The 17,802-nt window shown below is 52.8% G+C and overlaps 3 protein-coding genes across 14 annotated transcripts in view; all 3 read left to right on the top strand.

Annotated features, from left to right (window-relative positions):
- Positions 1 to 1,745, top strand: part of LOC6494441 (mitogen-activated protein kinase kinase kinase kinase 5) — a 40,324-nt gene extending 38,579 nt beyond the window's left edge. For all 6 annotated transcript variants that reach the window (XM_044715561.1, XM_032450596.2, XM_044715562.1 and 3 more), the window contains 3 exons: positions 34 to 255; positions 319 to 445; positions 509 to 1,745. In XM_044715561.1, coding sequence (XP_044571496.1) covers positions 34 to 255; positions 319 to 445; positions 509 to 608 — 449 coding nt within the window. In that variant the 3' untranslated portion in view covers positions 609 to 1,745. The remainder of the gene's footprint in view (positions 1 to 33; positions 256 to 318; positions 446 to 508) is intronic.
- A 109-nt stretch (positions 1,746 to 1,854) lies between these two features.
- On the top strand, positions 1,855 to 3,215 carry LOC6494442 (ribosomal RNA-processing protein 8). The gene has a single exon (XM_001960273.4). The coding sequence runs from the start codon at positions 1,948 to 1,950 to the stop codon at positions 3,028 to 3,030; it is 1,083 nt and encodes a 360-aa protein (XP_001960309.1). The 5' UTR covers positions 1,855 to 1,947; the 3' UTR covers positions 3,031 to 3,215.
- A 190-nt stretch (positions 3,216 to 3,405) lies between these two features.
- On the top strand, positions 3,406 to 17,776 carry LOC6494443 (protein 4.1 homolog). Of its 7 annotated transcripts, XM_044715558.1 has the most exons (18): positions 3,406 to 3,530; positions 3,808 to 4,024; positions 9,060 to 9,103; positions 9,400 to 9,606; positions 9,737 to 10,182; positions 10,245 to 10,397; positions 10,452 to 10,810; positions 10,872 to 10,990; positions 11,244 to 11,396; positions 11,661 to 11,687; positions 12,146 to 12,311; positions 12,368 to 12,420; positions 12,788 to 15,769; positions 16,187 to 16,408; positions 16,504 to 16,608; positions 16,728 to 16,892; positions 17,093 to 17,203; positions 17,264 to 17,776. In XM_044715558.1, exons 4-18 carry the CDS (start codon positions 9,457 to 9,459, stop codon positions 17,327 to 17,329), a joined length of 5,277 nt encoding a protein of 1,758 aa, XP_044571493.1. In that variant the 5' UTR covers positions 3,406 to 3,530; positions 3,808 to 4,024; positions 9,060 to 9,103; positions 9,400 to 9,456; the 3' UTR covers positions 17,330 to 17,776. The 7 variants fall into 7 exon arrangements, with proteins under 7 accessions (XP_044571493.1, XP_014762791.1, XP_032306484.1 ...); XM_014907305.3 differs by lacking the exon at positions 11,244 to 11,396; XM_032450593.2 differs by lacking the exon at positions 11,661 to 11,687.
- Positions 17,777 to 17,802: the final 26 nt, after the last annotated feature.

The raw sequence follows: 17,802 nt of genomic DNA, 5'->3' as shown, positions 1-17,802 counted from the left end.
AATGGGAGTGTTACAAGAGCTCTTTCCCCACAGGTGCCAGCTGGTTCCATTCGGAGGACCTGGAGTATGACGCCATGGCCACGATGGTGCCGCGACGCGACCTGCTGAAGGTGGTGCGCGTGCACCAGGTGGAGAAGGACGCCATCCTGGTCTGCTATGGCAATGTGATGCAGGTGGTAACGCTGCAGGGCAACCCGAAGCAGCACAAGAAGATGGTATCGCAGCTCAACTTTGACTTTAACGTGGACAGCATTGGTATGCCCGGAAGTGATCCCTTAAAACTGATCTTCTCACGCAATCTCTTCGTCTCTTTTTCAGTTTGTTTACCGGACAGCGTTTTGGCATTCCACAAGCACGGCATGCAGGGTAAGTCCTTGCGCAATGGCGAGGTGACGCAGGAGATCAAGGACATGAGTCGGACCTACCGGCTGCTGGGCAGCGACAAGTAAGGATTGGTATAGTTCGCTCATAGCATTCCGATCTAAAACACTGCTTTCTCACTCCACAGGGTTGTGGCCCTGGAGAGCCAGCTTCTGAGGACCGGCTCCCTGGGCAGCGAGGAGGGGCACGATCTGTACATTCTGGCCGGGCACGAGGCTAGCTACTAGGCCAGCCACTAACTGGAGAGCCCGCTCGAACCACTGTTATATTCTAAATATAATCCGGTACACCACACACACACACATCCAGAAGTTTTAAGGACCGCCACGTCGTCAACTATTAACTGTAATTTAATTACTCGTAGGCTAAGAAGTCGATTACTGATCTTAGAGGAAGTCACGTCGGCGAGGGTTCGATAGCTTAGAGTAGCGCAATTTTATGCACCTAAAGAGGCAGCCTTCGAACAGGAGAGACCGGAACCGAACACTACCCAGCCAGCATCTTTTCGATAAATATATATATTTATATATTATATTGTATGTACGGGGCGCCTGCGTCCGCGTTTGCGTCTGCCCGATTCCGTTGTAGTTATATTTTTGTATTACAAAGAAATGCTTTAATTTATACAACTAACCTTAAAGACCTACGATTAATGCTACGGATATGTAGTTACGGAGTTATCTTAGAGATTTGCGTGAGATTGTCACAAAAGTCGGTAGATCGTTTCCAAAAATAGTCAGCGTAAGCGGAGCAGAAGAATCCAATGACACACTGTACTGTACTGCATGTACTGCAATCCAATTTATACACTGCAATTATAGGCACGATTCGCGGTTCGAGACCCACTCTATAAGGCAATTAGAACTAATAATACAAGAATACTTCTTAGTGGATAGCAATTGTAAATCGCAAATGTTTTTAGCGTGTTAAACTGCTTTCGATTGGCTCAAAGGATATACGAAGAAGGACTCTATGGAGAGGAAGTGGGAGGGGGAGTATACACGGTTTGTTGGGAAACAAAAATTAGTTAGTAAGCCTTTTCTAACCTAGTAAACACGAATTAACAGAATTAACTGCAATTAACGGTCTGTATCTGTATGTTAAACGAGTCAACTGATTGTCATAGTTACGGTTCTAGACTACATAAGCTAAGCGATGAGCAGAGACATCTTTCCGAGCAGCACTTTCGTCGATTCAGTTGTAAAAATATTCAATCTAGCCCTTAAGTTATTTAGTTTATACGACAAAGCGTAAAACCGAAAATTACGAACTAATACGGAGAGAAAAACAAAAGAAAGCCCACAAAATTGTTGAACTCTAGTTTAGTGCAAGAATAAAAACTATGTGAAAGAACATTCGTTGAAGTGGTCGAGTTTTAAATGCGGAGAAATAATGAATCAAAGGTTTAATTATTTTAAATATCCCGCCCTTTAGCGAGGAACCGGTTATGGCCTTACCAACACTGGGTTTTTGGTATTTTTTCCAGACGCGTTATCCCCTTTTGCAGTATCTTCACGTGTTCCAGAATTTGTTTACAATTTTCAGTCAACAACTTGTACTTCAAAAATGAAGCCGTTCGAAGTGCCCCCCTGGGAAAAAGGAGCCGAGATCATTGAATTCAAGTCTATTGCGCCAACGGGGAATGGAGTGGCTGCCGCCAAGAAGCCGAAGAAAAAGAAACCAAAGAAGAATAAGGCCAAACCAGCGGAGGTCACAGCGAAGAAACCTACGAATGGAAAGTTCAACTACCGGCAGGGGGGTGGTCCTCTGGCCCCACCCCAAGACTCAGCCTCCTCGGACGATGACGACGTGGAGGACGGCATCCGGGCCATGCACAAGGTGAGAACTGGAAGGATCGAGAAGCAGCGCGCCCCCACACAAGCCACCAAGGGTGGCAAGAAGCAGCTGAACCTGAAGCCCGAGCTGGCCCAGGCGGCTGTGGAGGCGATGGAGACGGCTCCGTCGCCGGCTGCCTCCACTCCTTCCTCCAGCTCGCTGGCCAGCAAACTGCAGTCGGAGCTGTTGGGTGGACGGTTCCGGTACATCAACGAGCAGCTCTATTCGGTGACCAGTCGCAAGGCGGCCGCCCTCTTCCGCCAGGACGCCTCCGCCTTCGAGGCCTACCACGCAGGCTACCGCCAGCAGGTGGAAAAGTGGCCCACCAACCCGCTGAACCGCATCATCAAAACCCTCAAACGCCTGCCCAAAACAGCCATCATCGGGGACTTCGGCTGCGGCGAGGGCAAGCTGGCCCAGTCGCTGCCCAACAAAGTTTACTCCATGGACTTGGTGGCAGCCAGGAGCGACATCATCGCCTGCAACATCACCGAGACGCCCCTTCAGGCCCAGTCTCTGGACGTGGCCGTCTACTGCCTGTCACTGATGGGCACCGACCTGAACGAGTTCTTCCTGGAGGCCAACAGAGTGCTCAAGCTGCACGGCAGCGTCTACATAGCAGAGATCCAGTCCAGATTCGAGGATGTTCGGGAGTTTGTTCGCTGCCTGGCAGCCTGCGGCTTCGACCTCATCAAGAAGGACGTGGCTGTGAACTACTTTTACTTCTTCCAGTTCAAGAAGATGCGGCATGTGCCCAAGACCACCAAGCTGAAGTCGTTCTCCCTGAAGCCCTGCCTCTACCGGAAGCGATAAGGTAGCCAGAGTGTAGATGAATGGATAAAAACTGTATTTCCATATCTTATGGGAAGGAGCGATTATCAAAGTACTCGTAGTCATCGTAAATCTAAATATAATTGAAAACAATTGTACAATGTAATACCTGTTAGGGGTATTAATTAATTAAAATGGTTTAATAAAACCTCCAATTGAGAATCATATTTTTAGAGCTAAATACTTAATTATTATTTATATCCCGCATTTATTCATTTGGCGCCACATTTTCAAATCCAAGCATCCAAACTTTCCAATACTGCTATCCGGTGGTGGCGCTTCTCCGACCGGTTTCTCGCTCTCAGAGAGCTCTCGAACCGGGTAGAGCACGAAGAACCACCGAGCTTTGGCTCTCTCCCCAGTGGATTTGTACCTCAAGTGTGAATTGTATCTTGTATCTCTCCGAATTTCAACGAGTAAGGTTCGCGACTGAAAGTATCTAAGTATCTTCGTGCAGAGCACTTCGAATATTTGTGAGGACGGTACGTTGACGCGGAATCAAGCAGCCAGCCAGCCAGCCAGCAGAACTGAGCAGGCGAGCGGAAAAGCGGAAAAGTGGAAGAAAAGCGCGCAATTCGCGGCAGTGTTTATAAATAAATTGGAAATTAATTTATCAGCAACCACTATTCGCGCAGTTTTCACCCACGCCCACCACCACCCCACCCTGTCTCTCTCTCTTGTATTCGCCCCCTTCCAGCCCCTCCGCCCCGCTCTCCATTACTCACTCAAAGTCAAAACTCAAACGTCGATTCTCAACAGGTATTCAACGACGATCCGACGACGACAACAAATTGTCTTTTTTCGCGTTCGAATAGAAAAAAGTGGCAAGAATTTGTTTATCAGTGAAAGCGAGTGAGAGTGCATCGCATCGGGAAATCAGTGAAAAGCCAAAGCAAGCACCTGGCGCCTCAGAGTACTCCTGCGACCCAACCAAGTGGATTAGCCAAAGGATTCTGACCGGAGCCCCGTAGTTCGGGTGAGTTGACTGCGGGAATTGCGCCATTAGCGCTTAGGCCCTCCTTGGCTTTGTATCTTTTTGTTTTTTGGGCTGTGGTCGGGAGTTTTCGGTGGCTTTAGATACAAATACAAGCGAGATACAATTGGACGGTATGACTTCATAGCTTCATAGCCGCAGCTCACGCACACAGCCCCGAACCCGAGTCGGACTGGCCCGTGGAGAGCCTCTCTCCGGGCGTGCTCGCCGCGGAGAGCTGGTGAGCGGCGGTGAGAGCCAGAAACCACCTCACTCCCGGAGTATCTCATGGAACGACATTCTATCCGTTTCTGTTTTGTCAGCTCTTCGAGCGCTCGGCCCACATTGTTGTTATTGGCTTGGCTGGGCTACTCCACTTTTCCACCCTTCTGTTTTAGGTTTTCTGCTTTCTGCTTCCTGGCTCTGTTCTCGGTTCTGTTTTCCTCTCCTGCTTCGCATTCTGTTGGACGGAGGCGGCCAGGAGAGCTCGGCGGAGGGGGAGATTCTTATTGGCCCTCCCGTTCGGTAGCCAGGGAAACGTTCCACAACACCGATCAGATACAAATGTATCTACACACACGTTTCTGTCGCACACTTCATTTCCTGGGTCGGCCAGATCCACTGCCCGCTCCATGACACTGACTCCCCGGCGTTGCACGTCACTCCTCCGAAAATAGAACGGATCGGCTGGTAGCCGAGCAGGTTCCCATAACCCCCTCTTATCATGGCGGGTTTTCGCATTGGCATTTCGAGCTCTCAGTATCGGGTATCTGGTTCTACTAGGAACTCTGCTAGAATGCGTCCCCGCGATAAGATAAGCCACCAAAACAAAGGCCATTTATGAATGGCAGGTGACTGTCGCCTCCACCCCCGCCTCTGACTCCGCCGTGACTCAGTGACGCTTTTCACCATCCCCGGAAAACCTGGGGCTGGGCCGTTGACTTGGCAACCGACTCGAGCTGGCTAAGAAGCAGTTAGCCAGTTGCTTGTTTACGTGGTTAGCTTCGCTTTTCGTGGTTCGTGGCTCCGTGGGAGCGGGGTGGGCGGGCTGTGACCCAAATAGTGGAAAACATTAACATGGAGACTGCTCTCCGGGCAATGCAAAGTGGCAGGAAAGCGCTGCGAGGTTGCATTAGAAACCGGTTTCTGGCCAAGAAGACGACGGACGGGCCAAGACGAACTGGCTGGCGAGGCGGACAAACAGATAAAGCAGCCGAGCAAAGCAAAGCCAGAGGAGTGCCAGTGGAGAGAGAGCCACCAGCCATGCTAATAACTGTACAGCGTGGAGGCATGGGGCATGGAGCATGGAGCGAACGAGCCATGGCGGAGAACGCAACGAAATCAGAGAGCGGCGAGCTAACGGCTCGTCAGCACGCTAACCTGGCCGAGAAGAGTTCGAGCCAAAACCTGAATTCCAACTCGACGCTCGACGCTCGGTGCTCAGTGCTCGGTGCTGGAAGCTAGAGCGGAGCGCGGCCAACAAGGTGTGTCTGCGGGAGGCATTAGAAGCTCTCTCTGGGAGAGGAAACTCCAAGCCTGGCTTTGGTAATTGCCGTTGGAAGCGCTTTTCCAGCGTGGCCAGATCGCCTGGAATGCTTGGGGATCTTCGGAAGAGTCTCCCCAGTTGTGAGTCCTCATCAGAGACGCCTTGCCTAAGAATAGACTCCCCCATTTCCAGGGGGAAAACCAATCTAATCTGTCCACAAACTCAATCAGACGGAAGGCAGCTTTTCCAGCTAGGCCCTCTCCCCACTTCCCCCCATCACAGGCTTTTCCGTTTTCTATTTTTATTTCTTGTCGCATCGATTTTTATTCCTCCTGCTCCTCCGGCTCCCCCTGCTGCTGCTGGGGCGTCTATGGGTCTATGATTTATGTGGAGAGCGCTGAAGTGGACAAAATTCTCCTTGGCGGCGACGGTGGCAGTGGCGGTGGCGGCTTGTTTGTTTACTTCCTTCCCCACACCAGGCTCCCCCAGTTTCCCCCTCTGTCTGGGCAGAAATCAAATCGCGATGCGACAGTGGGTGCGGCAGTACCCAGTACTGGGTACACAGAAAGAAAAACAAACAGAAGGGAGTCCCACCAAGTCTTCATTTCAGCTAACACGACAAAATCGCAGTTTCCTGCTCCTCGAGGGGCTCACTGTGTAGAAATGAGTTAATGGGCAAAATGGGTCCATAATTCCTCCTCCCTGGTGCACAAATAGATGCAGTCAGAGTTCGTTGGCCAGGCGAAACCGAACGCTTTAAATAGCCACTAGAGCCCAGGGCGGGGCGGTGTGGATATGGGTGTGGGCGTGATCCACTCGCGGTCATGTCGCACTGACAGCTGAGCGCCGATCGAGTCGGTAATTAGTCAAGCGACACATTAGACTCTTCCGAGCCGTCACTTGAGCTGGCCGAGAGTGACGGCTGGCACAGTGGCCAGTGGAGCTCGATCCCCTCAAGTGCCCGATCCACTTCTAGCTTTCTCAGGGTTCCCCAGTGCGAATTGGGAGCGGATCTGGCTTATCGAGAGGCGACTGCCAGGCAGAACCATAAAATCCCCCGATAACTCCGGGTATTCGCAAGGCGCACCCCACAATCTGGCGGGTATTGATTGACCCAGTTCGCCGCTGCGAATGTTTACGCATTCCCCATTTGAGGCTTTCCAGCCCCGAAACTACGCCGCCCAGGTCGAGAGACCCCCACGAGCTCCATAATCATATGCGGCATGAAAATCGAACAGCACATTAGCAGACTGGGGGTTACAGACCGTCTCCGGAGGTCAAGAGTTTGGGGAAATCAATGGGACTCGAGTACATTAATGGCAAGAGTTGAACCATTTCTCCCATGGAGTGACAACTTCCCGGGCGGAAGCACCACCATGTTCATAAGCGGATGCCGGGCGGGCTTCGGACCAAATAGCCCGTCAAAATAGCGCTTTTGAATAACTCTCGCTGAATGCGATTTATTGGCAACGGTTCGTTGCTTCCAGAAAGTGGCAAGTATGAAAAGTTTTGTGCACTTCGCTGCCCATTGTCCCGGGGGAGGCAGTAGGAAAGTGTAATTTCCCTGTGAAAGTTGGCCCCAGGGCCCAGGGAAGCCCATATGCCTGCCCAGGTGGAGTGACGCCACCGCCCGCAGGTGACATAAGTTGGTGACAGAATAATAACTCGATGATGTATCCATCAGATACTTTTTGCGATGTGTGTACATTCCGAGCGCGGCCCTGCCCCACTGCAAATTGAATTTGATTTAAGTTGGATTAAATGAAACTTAATTAAAGGGGAGCAGGCTGCACTTGGAGCACCCGGAGCTCGTTCCGTTTTTAAATTGGAACGACGCGAAATGGGCGGCCAGATGGAATCTTCGTTCTTACTTTCACAATTCTTTTGGACGCACAGCACACACAGCACTGGGATATGTATACGTAGCTGGGGTCATCTGGTTCTCGGTTCTTTGGACTATATAATTCTGTAACGTGACGTTAGACGCGCGCCTTGTAGTGGCACTTGATGAATTTCACCTCGACCTCCTTCAATTGCGGCGAATGTTCTGTGTTTTTTGGGCGTCGGGGTGTCGGACTGACGGGGTGTCGGGGTGTCGGGGTGTCGAGGTGTCGGCGGCGTCTCTTGCAAATATTTCTCTATAAACTCTAGAAATAGCTCGCGATTGAGCCGATGACATCATCGTTAATGCGATACGAAAATAAATCATCGGCGGGCCGGCGAAGGGCGGGCGTTACAGGCGCTATCAGCATCGATTGCACGACTTGTTGATTGCTCTGCTCCCAGGTTTGTTTTGGTTTGCCGGACAATCTAATTGGATGTGGGCCCCGTCTATCCCCCGGGATGATTCACCACCTGCTCAGTGTGATCCGCAATCCGCAATCCGTGCGGTGCGGTGGCAAGCAATAGCGTAGTTGCAGTGGTGATGTCAACATTGCGTATGCGCAACCTTCGACTATGGGAACGGCCGACGAGAACACTGCCAAAGTAATTCCACACACACATGGTTCATGGCGCGGTCTATGGCCTGGCCCGAGAATAAATAAAAATAATATAAATTAGATGTTTGTCTGCTTTTCGGGTCGCGGCTCTGCTTTTCTCAACATACATATTTTCTATCGTCTGTTTTTGAATCGTTTTTGTGTTTCGGAGGCACGATGACGCCACCAGAGCTGATTCTTGTCCGTATTATAATGCCCCCCCGCCAGTACCTCTTTGTTTTGGAGCTGTAACATCTAGTCTAGTTTCCGAAGAAGACTCTGAAACTGGTTCTGCTCGGGTCTGGTTTGTTTGCTGTCGATTTTCTGCCCGGGGGCCCCAGATCGATGGCTCTTCAATTAAACACCAAATTGATCTTCGCAATCGGTCACTGCATCTCCGTCCAATTGACTCCCGTTCCCGTTAACCAATCACTCTTGATTGGGCATCTCTGTGCTCTATTCCGACCACTGTTCCCCACTGAACAGCAACTGGGTGTGGCTGCACATCCGCGGCAGGCAGGCAGGCGAAAAATGTTATTAAAATCATTAGCGATATCTCCGGACTCCGGACCAGACCGCAAGCCCAACAAAGTGGCAAAAGTAACGGAAGGAAGGGGCCTGGGATAAGCGAGCGAGAACATGAGACAGCCTCGACTCGCCGGCTTATATAACCCTCGCTCGTATCGGGGGATATGTATGGAGACGCCTATATATTCGCTCGACTTATGTCACTGCTGAACTTGAAAGGCGGGTCTCGGACGTGAGCTGGCGGCGATCGCTCGCATTTTCGGCCATTATTCAGACAAGTCCTCCCAGCTTCTGTTTCACTTCCCGAGTACTTAGCACTTAATGACTTAATTACTATCCCATACTCTGTAATCAGCCCTGCTACGAGCTCTACTAGTCACACATCTCAATGAGCTCAAGCCGCTGCGGGGCTGCGGTGGGGCTTCGAAAGTTACTTTTTAGAGCTTATCTGCATTTGCGGCTTTCGCTAGTAAACTTTTAATTCAATTTGCAGTTTCGACTTTTAATGGACAATTTCTCTGCTTTATTGTTTCTGTGCTTGCAGCTCGCTGGAACCCATCGCCGGAGAAATTCTTGGCCCCAGACAAAGTGAGTAAAACAGTACAGTGTTGTGCGACAGCCATGACATCATGGCGGAGTCGAGGTGGTGGCCACCTCCTCCTCCTCACAGTGTCTGGGTGTTTCGCTTATTTGCCCACTGGCGCCAGGCGACTGGAGCTGCTTTATGGCGTGTTTTATGCGCCAAACTGCAGACATCTGATGAGCGAAAGGCGCCCACACACGACCCTACCCGGATGGCCGCCAAGGAATGGGCACTTCCGGCCATTTAAGCAGCTGCAATTTGCTAAAAGAACTTACTAAACTGCTTCCCCTTCTTCCTCCAGCCTCGTACAAGCTGCTGCTGGCGTAGCTGAGAACCCGGACCCGGAAGAAGCCCGAAGATGCCGGCGGAAATTAAACCCTCCGCGCCTGCTGAGCCGGAAACGCCGACCAAGAGCAAATCATCCAAGCCGAGCGCCCCGTCCTCCTCCAAGGCTGCCACGGCGCGAGTCACCCTGCTGGATGGCTCCATTCTGGATGTGACCATTGATGTGAGTAATCCGATTCATTCAAGCCATATTACTTTCGCGCTCAATGGGATTTCTTCGAGCCATGTACTATGCCTTCTTATCGAGCTTCTGACTAATAGCTGACTAATCACACCATTTGATTCTCCCACAGCGTAAGGCCAAGGGACGTGACCTGGTCAACTCCATCTGCGCCGGCCTGAACATCATCGAGAAGGACTACTTCGGCCTGACCTATGAGACCCCCACAGATCCGCGCACCTGGCTGGATCTGGAGAAGCCGGTGGCCAAGTTCTTCCGCTCCGATCCCTGGCCGCTAAACTTTGCGGTCAAGTTCTATCCCCCGGAACCGTCGCAGCTCCAGGAGGACATCACCCGCTACCACCTGTGCCTGCAGGTGCGCAACGACATCCTCGAGGGCCGCCTGCCCTGCACCTTTGTCACCCATGCCCTGTTGGGCTCTTATCTGGTGCAGTCCGAGATGGGCGACTACGACCCCAAGGAGATGCCCACCCGGGCTTACCTCAAGGACTTCAAGATAGCCCCCAACCAGACGGCGGAGCTGGAGGACAAGGTCGTGGATCTGCACAAGACCCACAAGTAGGTTTCGCTTTAAACTTTCCAATGGGATGGGTTTCTAATGAGATTATCCTTTATTTTAGGGGCCAGTCCCCCGCCGAGGCTGAGCTGCACTATCTGGAGAATGCCAAGAAGCTGGCAATGTACGGCGTGGACTTGCATCCGGCCAAGGACTCCGAGGGCGTGGACATCATGCTCGGAGTGTGTGCCTCCGGACTGCTGGTCTACCGCGATAAGTATGATGTCCCGAGGAAGCCCAAAACCCCAGACACTAACACCCTTTCTTGCAGACTACGCATCAACCGTTTTGCCTGGCCCAAGATCCTGAAGATCTCGTACAAGCGCCACCACTTCTACATCAAGATCCGTCCCGGAGAGTTCGAGCAGTACGAATCCACCATTGGGTTCAAGCTGGCCAATCACCGGGCCGCCAAGAAGCTGTGGAAGTCGTGCGTGGAGCACCACACCTTCTTCCGGCTGATGACTCCGGAGCCGGACACCAAGTCCACTATGTTCCCGCGCTTCGGGTCCAAGTACCGGTACAAGGGACGCACCCAGTACGAGAGCCGGGCCACGCCGGTGGACCGCACAGCCCCCAAGTTCGACAGAACACTCTCGGGGGCACGCCTGACCTCTAGGAGCATGGACGGTAATTCTAGGAGGGAGTTGCTAGTACCTTCTTGTGAAACTAACGCTCCGAACCGTTTCAGCTTTGGCCATGGCCGAGAAGGAGAAGGTGGCTCGCAAGAGCAGCACCCTGGACCACCGGGGAGACCGCAGTGCCGACGGAGACCTCAGCCGCAGTCCCATCAAGAACAAGAAGGACAAGGTAACGTATCCTCCTAATGGCTAGCACTTGCCTGAGGACATGACACGATTTAACAATGATTTTCGGAGTTAACCAGAGTTTTTGTACTTTCTTCTCGGTTTGTTACTAACTCACAACCAAACTCACAAACCAAACAAACCACACACATCCACTCCGTGATTCCGACTCCGACGTGCTCGAATGTTAACCCGCAAAATTAACCCCTAACCCTAACCGTAACCGTAACCGTAACCGTAACCACTACACTGATCAGTTGATGCGACAATCGAGCACCGGCACGGCTTCGGCCTCCTCCTCGCAGAGCTCCCTCGAAGGGGACTACGAGACGAACATTGAGATCGAGGCCCTAGAGCCCCTAGAGGCCGTATCGGCCGTAGAGGCTGTCGAGGCTGGGCTCCCCGTTCAGGTTAACACTTTTCTACCTAAAACTCGGTTTCCGACCGCTCCTCCTGCCTTTCTCTTCAATTTATTCTTTTTTTCGGCTTTGACTCTGCTTATCGAATGTTGTGAGAGCTTTGAGTTTGAATCGATTTGATTTGAAGTCCACCCAGTGGCGCCCGATTCTTTGTGGATGTGCCTCCTACCCAGCCCACCCAGCGGATTATTAATTTGTTACTCTTTTGTTTGATTTCATAACAACCAACTCCAACCACCCTAACCACTCCGGTAGCCCCCGAATGCGCTGTACCTTGATCTGGTAATTTATGTAAAAACAAGAAGGCTAACAACTGTGCCGTCCACTGTCTGTTCTGTGTGCATTCATTCTATCTTTCCTGACTAGTTTTTAGTTCCTTTGAGTGTCTTGATTTAGTTTTAGTTTCTCAGTTATCTCAGTTATTATTGTGTCGTCTCTATCGATCCTTTCCCCGGCTGTAAATATCATTGCGGGTCACATCAGAACAATCCACACAAGACATCCATTGGCACCGAGTATTCCGCTTTAAATTGAACCACAGACCCCTCAAGGACACTCCAAACAAGGTAGTGTTTCTTTGGGGAGTCTCGAGACTGCCATTTGCTTCCTTTATTGCTTGCATTGTAGATTTTTGTAACATATTAACATCAGCCTTTGTAGCATGTTTGCCTTCCACCCGAAAATCTGTCTTTTGTGAGGGTCTAAGGGGCTCTGATTAACCGACTTTTGCATCCTCGCAGGACGAGGAGAAGGAGGCCAAGCTGCGCGAGAAGAAGCAGAAGGAGAAGGAGGAGAAGGAGCGCAAGGAGCGGGAGAAGCGCGACCTGGAGGAGAAGAAGAAGGCCGAAAAGGCGGCCAAGGCAGCTGCCGCCGCCGCAGCAGCCGCTGCAGGATCAGGGGTTAATGGTGAGATTGAATCTATATACCATATATCAGGATACTAATCCCTCTGACCATTTTAGGCAATGATGAACTGAATGATTCCAACAAGTCCGACAAGTCCTCCGGCAGACGCGTAAGTACTCCCTTTAGAACTCTACTCCTAAGCTAGCCTTAAGGATAGGGTTTATCCGGAGTGCCTGGGATTGGCCCTGCCTCCGTAGCACTGTACAGTAAACCTAAGCTAAGATGTACTGAGCCCCGCACTGAATGCGCCCGCCCTCGTGTATATATTAACCCCCCGAACCTTGACCCCAGCCCCTTACCTCACTTGAGTTTCACCCGTAAGTTACCAATTATGTATAGTTTGTAGATCTAACCCTAACTGCCTAAGTTCACTTATCGGTTTTATCTCACTTATCAGTTTCTTTGGTTAATTTTTCCCTCCCGTTTCTTTTCTTTTCGTTTTATGACCCTTGACCTTTTGATTTGATACCGGAAAGGGCGTTGGCATATTCTCGTCGGGCCGCAAGAGCAAGAGCGGCTCCCCATCCAAGGATGGCGCCAAGGACAAGTCCGGCAAGGACAAGGACAAGGAAGTGGGTCGACTTGGTCTCGTTGTTACTTCGGGTCTTGGCGACGGTCAGCAGGATCAGCAGGACAAGGACAAGGATCAGGCCGCCAAGAACCGGGGCTCCACCACCCCAGGGGTAACCCGGCCCTACGAGTATGCCGTGGATGCGGATGGCAATGCCAGTCCCACGAGAAAGTCCTATACCCCGGGCGGCTTCCGCTACGACCAGGATCCAAACGGGCGCAAGTCTGGCGAAGATGGCAAGGAGCAGCTGTCCCCCACTTCCCAGCAGAAGAAGATCGGTCTGGCCTTCAACTACGCCCCTGGCAACGAGAACGCCCTGAAGGAGACCGCCGAGAAGCTCAAGGCCGGCCAGTTGTCGCCTCGCACCCAGGACAAGCTCAACCGCGGCCAGCTGTCGCCCAAGTCGCGGGCCAAGCTCCTGCAGGACCCTCTCCTATCGCCCACCACCCGGGCCAAGCTCCAGGGCAGTGCTGTGGACGCCGCTGCGGTGCCGCTGAGCGACTCCCAGAAGAGATCCTACTCGCCCACGAAGGGCCCGCAAGGCTACTCCTCGGGTGCTCCGGGAAGCTACAAGCCGATCTCAGACCCCACGGCCGACTTCCTGGAGTCCCAGCGGTACAACAAGGAGCCTGGTTATCAGGGTCCGGCCGGTGCTGGAGCACATGGAGCTGCGGGTGCTGCAGGAGCTGGCAAGACTGGTCCGGGAGCAGCAGCTGCTGCCGCAGGAGCCGCCGCTGGTGCCGCCGCAGGTGCTGCCGCTGCTGCTGCAGCCGCTGGCAAGCCCAAGAAGAAGCGCGTCAAGATCATGGTCATCACCTCCAAGTTCGATCCCGCTAACAAGCGCATTGACGCCGAAAACGGAAGCATTGAGCACTCCACCGGAATCCTGGATCCTGCCACCGGACGCATCGACACCAAGTACGGAGTGATCGACCCCAAGAAGGGAACCCTCGAGGCGCTGAACACCAAGACCGGCAAGAAGGAGCTCTACCAGGGCGACGTGGACGGCAAAACGGGCAACCTGCACTTGGTCTCCGGCGTGGCAGATCCGAAAACAGGACGCCTGGACGACACTCTCGGCCAGATTATCTGCATCACCCCGCAGGATAACCCTGTGGTGGAGCTGACAGTCATTACCAGCCGCATCGATCCCGCCACGGGCAAGATCGATACCGTGAACGGCGATGTGGAGCGGTCGCTGGGCGTCCTGAACCTGGACACCGGCCTGCTGGACACCAAGTACGGAGAGATCAACACCCGCACCGGCGAGCTGAAGGCCATTGACCCCAAGTCCGGCAAGATTGTGGTCAGCAAGAACGTGAAGGTGGACCCGGGCACCGGCCAGATCACCATTCTCGGTGTGGTGGACCCCAAGACCCACAAGCTGGACCCGAACCAGGGTCGCCTCATCGAGGTGGGCCAGCAAATCGACCCCATTGTGGAGGTCACGTCCTTGGCCGGCAAGTTCGACTCTAAGAAGAACATCGTGGACCCCAAGACGGCCCAAGTGGAGACCTCGGGCGGCCAGTTCGACCCGAAGGCCGGCAAGATCGACACCAAGTACGGACAGATCGATCTGGTCAAGCACACGATCACCTTCAACGACCCCAAGTCGGGCAAGACCGTGACCCGGGACATCAAGATCGAGCCCGCCACGGGACAGATCGTGCTGAAGAACCAGGTGAACCCGAAGAACAACAAGCCGGACAAGGACTACGCCAGGATCATTTCGCTGAGGATCGTGCAGCAGCGCGTGGACCCTGCCACCAAGGCGCCGATCGCCCAGGTGAGCGCCGCCAAGGACAAGGACATCGTGGTCGACCCGAAGTCGAACCAGATTTGGGTGCCCACCGGCGCCACCGACCCGGCCACCAAAGAGCAGCAGTACATCTCGAGCAGCGTGGACCCGAAGACGGGCTACGTGATCACCATCTACGGCTACCTGGACCCCAAGACCAACGAGATCAAGAAACAGACCAAGCTGGACCCCAACACGACCAAGATCGAGCCCACTTCCGGCAAGATCTACACTGCCACCGGCGAGTCGGATCCGGCCACCGGGGAGCCCCTGTTCGCGGCCACCCAGGTGGACCCGGAGTCCGGAGAGGTGTACACCAAACTGGCCCGCGTCGACCCCAAGACGGGCAAGATCGTGATCGTGCGCATCCTGCTCATCTCGAAGACGGACGAGCGTGGCCGTCCGGAGGAGATCGATCCCTCCACGTGCGAGATCGATCCCGTCTCCGGCCGGGTGCTTAAGTTCTTCAATAAGACCGTTTACGTATACAACATGATTGACCCCGTGACCGGTGAAATTGTGCAGGTGGACCCCAACGACCCGAGATTTGCCGGAGCCCGCACCACGGTCACCCACACGATGACCCTCACTGGCGAGATCGACCCCGTGACCGGCAGGATAAAGAGCGAGTACGGCGACATCGACCCAACCACCGGCGACATTGACCCCGCGACGGCTGTGACGGATCCGGTGACCGGCAAGCTGATCCTCAACTACGCCCAGATCGACCCCTCGCACTTCGGCAAGCAGTCCCAGGTGCAGACCACCACGGAAACGGTGCCCATCACCCAGCAGCAGTTCTTCGACGGCGTCAAGCACATCGGCAAGGGTGCCCTGCGACGCGATTCGGAGGAGGGCGACTCTGAGGACGAAATGACTGGACAGTACAGCAGCGACCAGGTCAAGGACATCGTCCTGGGCAGTCCGGCGGGCTCGAAGCTGGGCAAGAACGTGAGCACGCCCACTGTGGTGAAGACCACCACCAAACAGGTGCTGACCAAGAACAACGACGGCGTGACCCACAACGTGGAGGAGGAGGTGCGCAACCTGGGCACCGGCGAGGTCACCTACTCCACGCAGGAACACAAGGTTAGCATTGGACTAGAATCTTCTGTGAAGAGCGGCTAACTCTTTGGTTGACTTGACTGAATTCGATTTGTTTTCGGGAGTGTTTTGGGACTACAACCTAGTCCTTGGAGGGGAATTGTAATCCTTTGTGGGTCTAACTCTAACCTATACAAGCCACAAACTACTGTTCCCGCCTCTACCCAAGCTAGAGGAATATCTCCCAGTAGCCCCTAGATCGAATTCAAGTCGAAGACACTAAAGTAACACCCGTATCCTTAAACGCTTATCTTTCCAAACCAAACCACTTCTACTTCAATCCTGCCTCTTGCCTAATCCTGCGCCTTCTAGCTGTTGTTGTTGTCCTTTTGTATTTTTTGTTGTACGTTTCTTGCCGCAACACGCACTAACCCACTTACCGTAAACCACTCCACCACCTAGGCTGATGCTACACCCACCGACCTCAGTGGCGCCTACGTCACGGCCACCGCAGTCACCACCCGCACCGCCACCACGCACGAGGATCTGGGCAAGAATGCCAAGACCGAGCAGCTGGAGGAGAAGACAGTGGCCACCACCCGCACCCACGACCCCACCAAGCAGCAGCAGCGCGTCGTCACCCAGGAGGTGAAGACGACAGCGACCGTGACCAGTGGGGACCAGGTAAGAGTCCGGCCATCCGGAGGCTGCATGGCTACGCACTCATTATTATTTTTCTTGCATGATTTTTGATTTTGTGTGTATTGTGTGTTGCGTAGTATCAGAGAAGGGACAGCGTGTCCTCGACCAGTTCCGGGGACTCGGGCACGCCCATCGACGGACCCTACGACGGTGCCGCCAGTGTGGTGCGCACGGACAATCAGGTGGGTCAAGAGCATGCCACTTTGTTCAGTTCATCAGAGCATATAGATGCATCCTAGAGTTGTTTAATGTCACCTTGTGGTGTCTGATTTCTAAAACCTCGACCTCTCGTGCTCCCCAGAAATCTCCGCTCTACACGACCTCCGCCGGCACCACCACCACTGGACCCCACGTGGAGAGCACCCGCGTGGTGCTGGGTGAGGACACCCCTGGTTACTCCGGACACGGCGAAATCATCTCCACCCAAACCGTGAGCAGCAAAACCCGCACTGTGGAAACCATTACCGTAAGTACAGGCTAGGTCGGGGATGAGCTAGACCTGGGAGCGTAAGTAGCCGGAGGTAGGCCCACTCTCTTCCTGTGACCGTTCTGCGCCCCCCACTGTAAATTCCATGCATAGTCCTTTGTTTTTGAACTGGGTTCTGGTGTTCTTTGAGGAGCTATGAGGAAGAGTAACTAATCCTTGTCCTTATCCCGTATCCACAGTACAAAACCGAACGCGATGGCATTGTGGAAACCCGTGTGGAGCAGAAGATAACCATCCAGTCCGACGGAGACCCGATCGATCATGACAAGGCTCTGGCCGAGGCAATACAAGTGAGTTGGCACTACAAGCTACATTCTGAGTCCTTTCTGATCCTTTTCTTTCACTTCCAGGAAGCGACAGCCATGAACCCGGACATGACGGTCGAAAAGATTGAAATTCAGCAGCAAACACAGTAGATTTAACGCAATTATTTGTATTACTTTTGAGGATTTTCTAAGTAAACCAGCACACACACACCCTACACCCTACACCCTAAACACCACACTCCACACCCACATACGACATCATACGCAGCACTTGGAGTACACCTTTTATACAAGCTATACCTAACTATACCGAATATGTAATAGCTACGAGCTGAGGCCCTCATGACATACCCCGTAAGAGATCAGATTATTCCCAGATATCCAGGATACCGAGCTACCCGTCTACGAATCAAATGAAAATGAATACGCATCCACATGTTTATTATTTGTATTTTTATTACAACTGTTGTTTATAATTACTTTATTACGTCTATTATATATTGAATGTGCAAAGCGATGTTGAATTGAAACTCTATATATTGTAAACCACGATTGCATTCAAGAATTACAAGAATAAACCTAAATGTACACACGAAACGATTACGGATGTGTTCTCCCTGGGC

Source organism: Drosophila ananassae, chromosome 3L (assembly GCF_017639315.1).
Source record: "Drosophila ananassae strain 14024-0371.13 chromosome 3L, ASM1763931v2, whole genome shotgun sequence".
NCBI classification, from domain to species: Eukaryota; Metazoa; Arthropoda; class Insecta; order Diptera; family Drosophilidae; genus Drosophila; species Drosophila ananassae.
The sequence above is the reverse complement of the archived record's forward strand: the minus strand, read 5'-3'. Positions and strand labels throughout refer to the sequence as shown.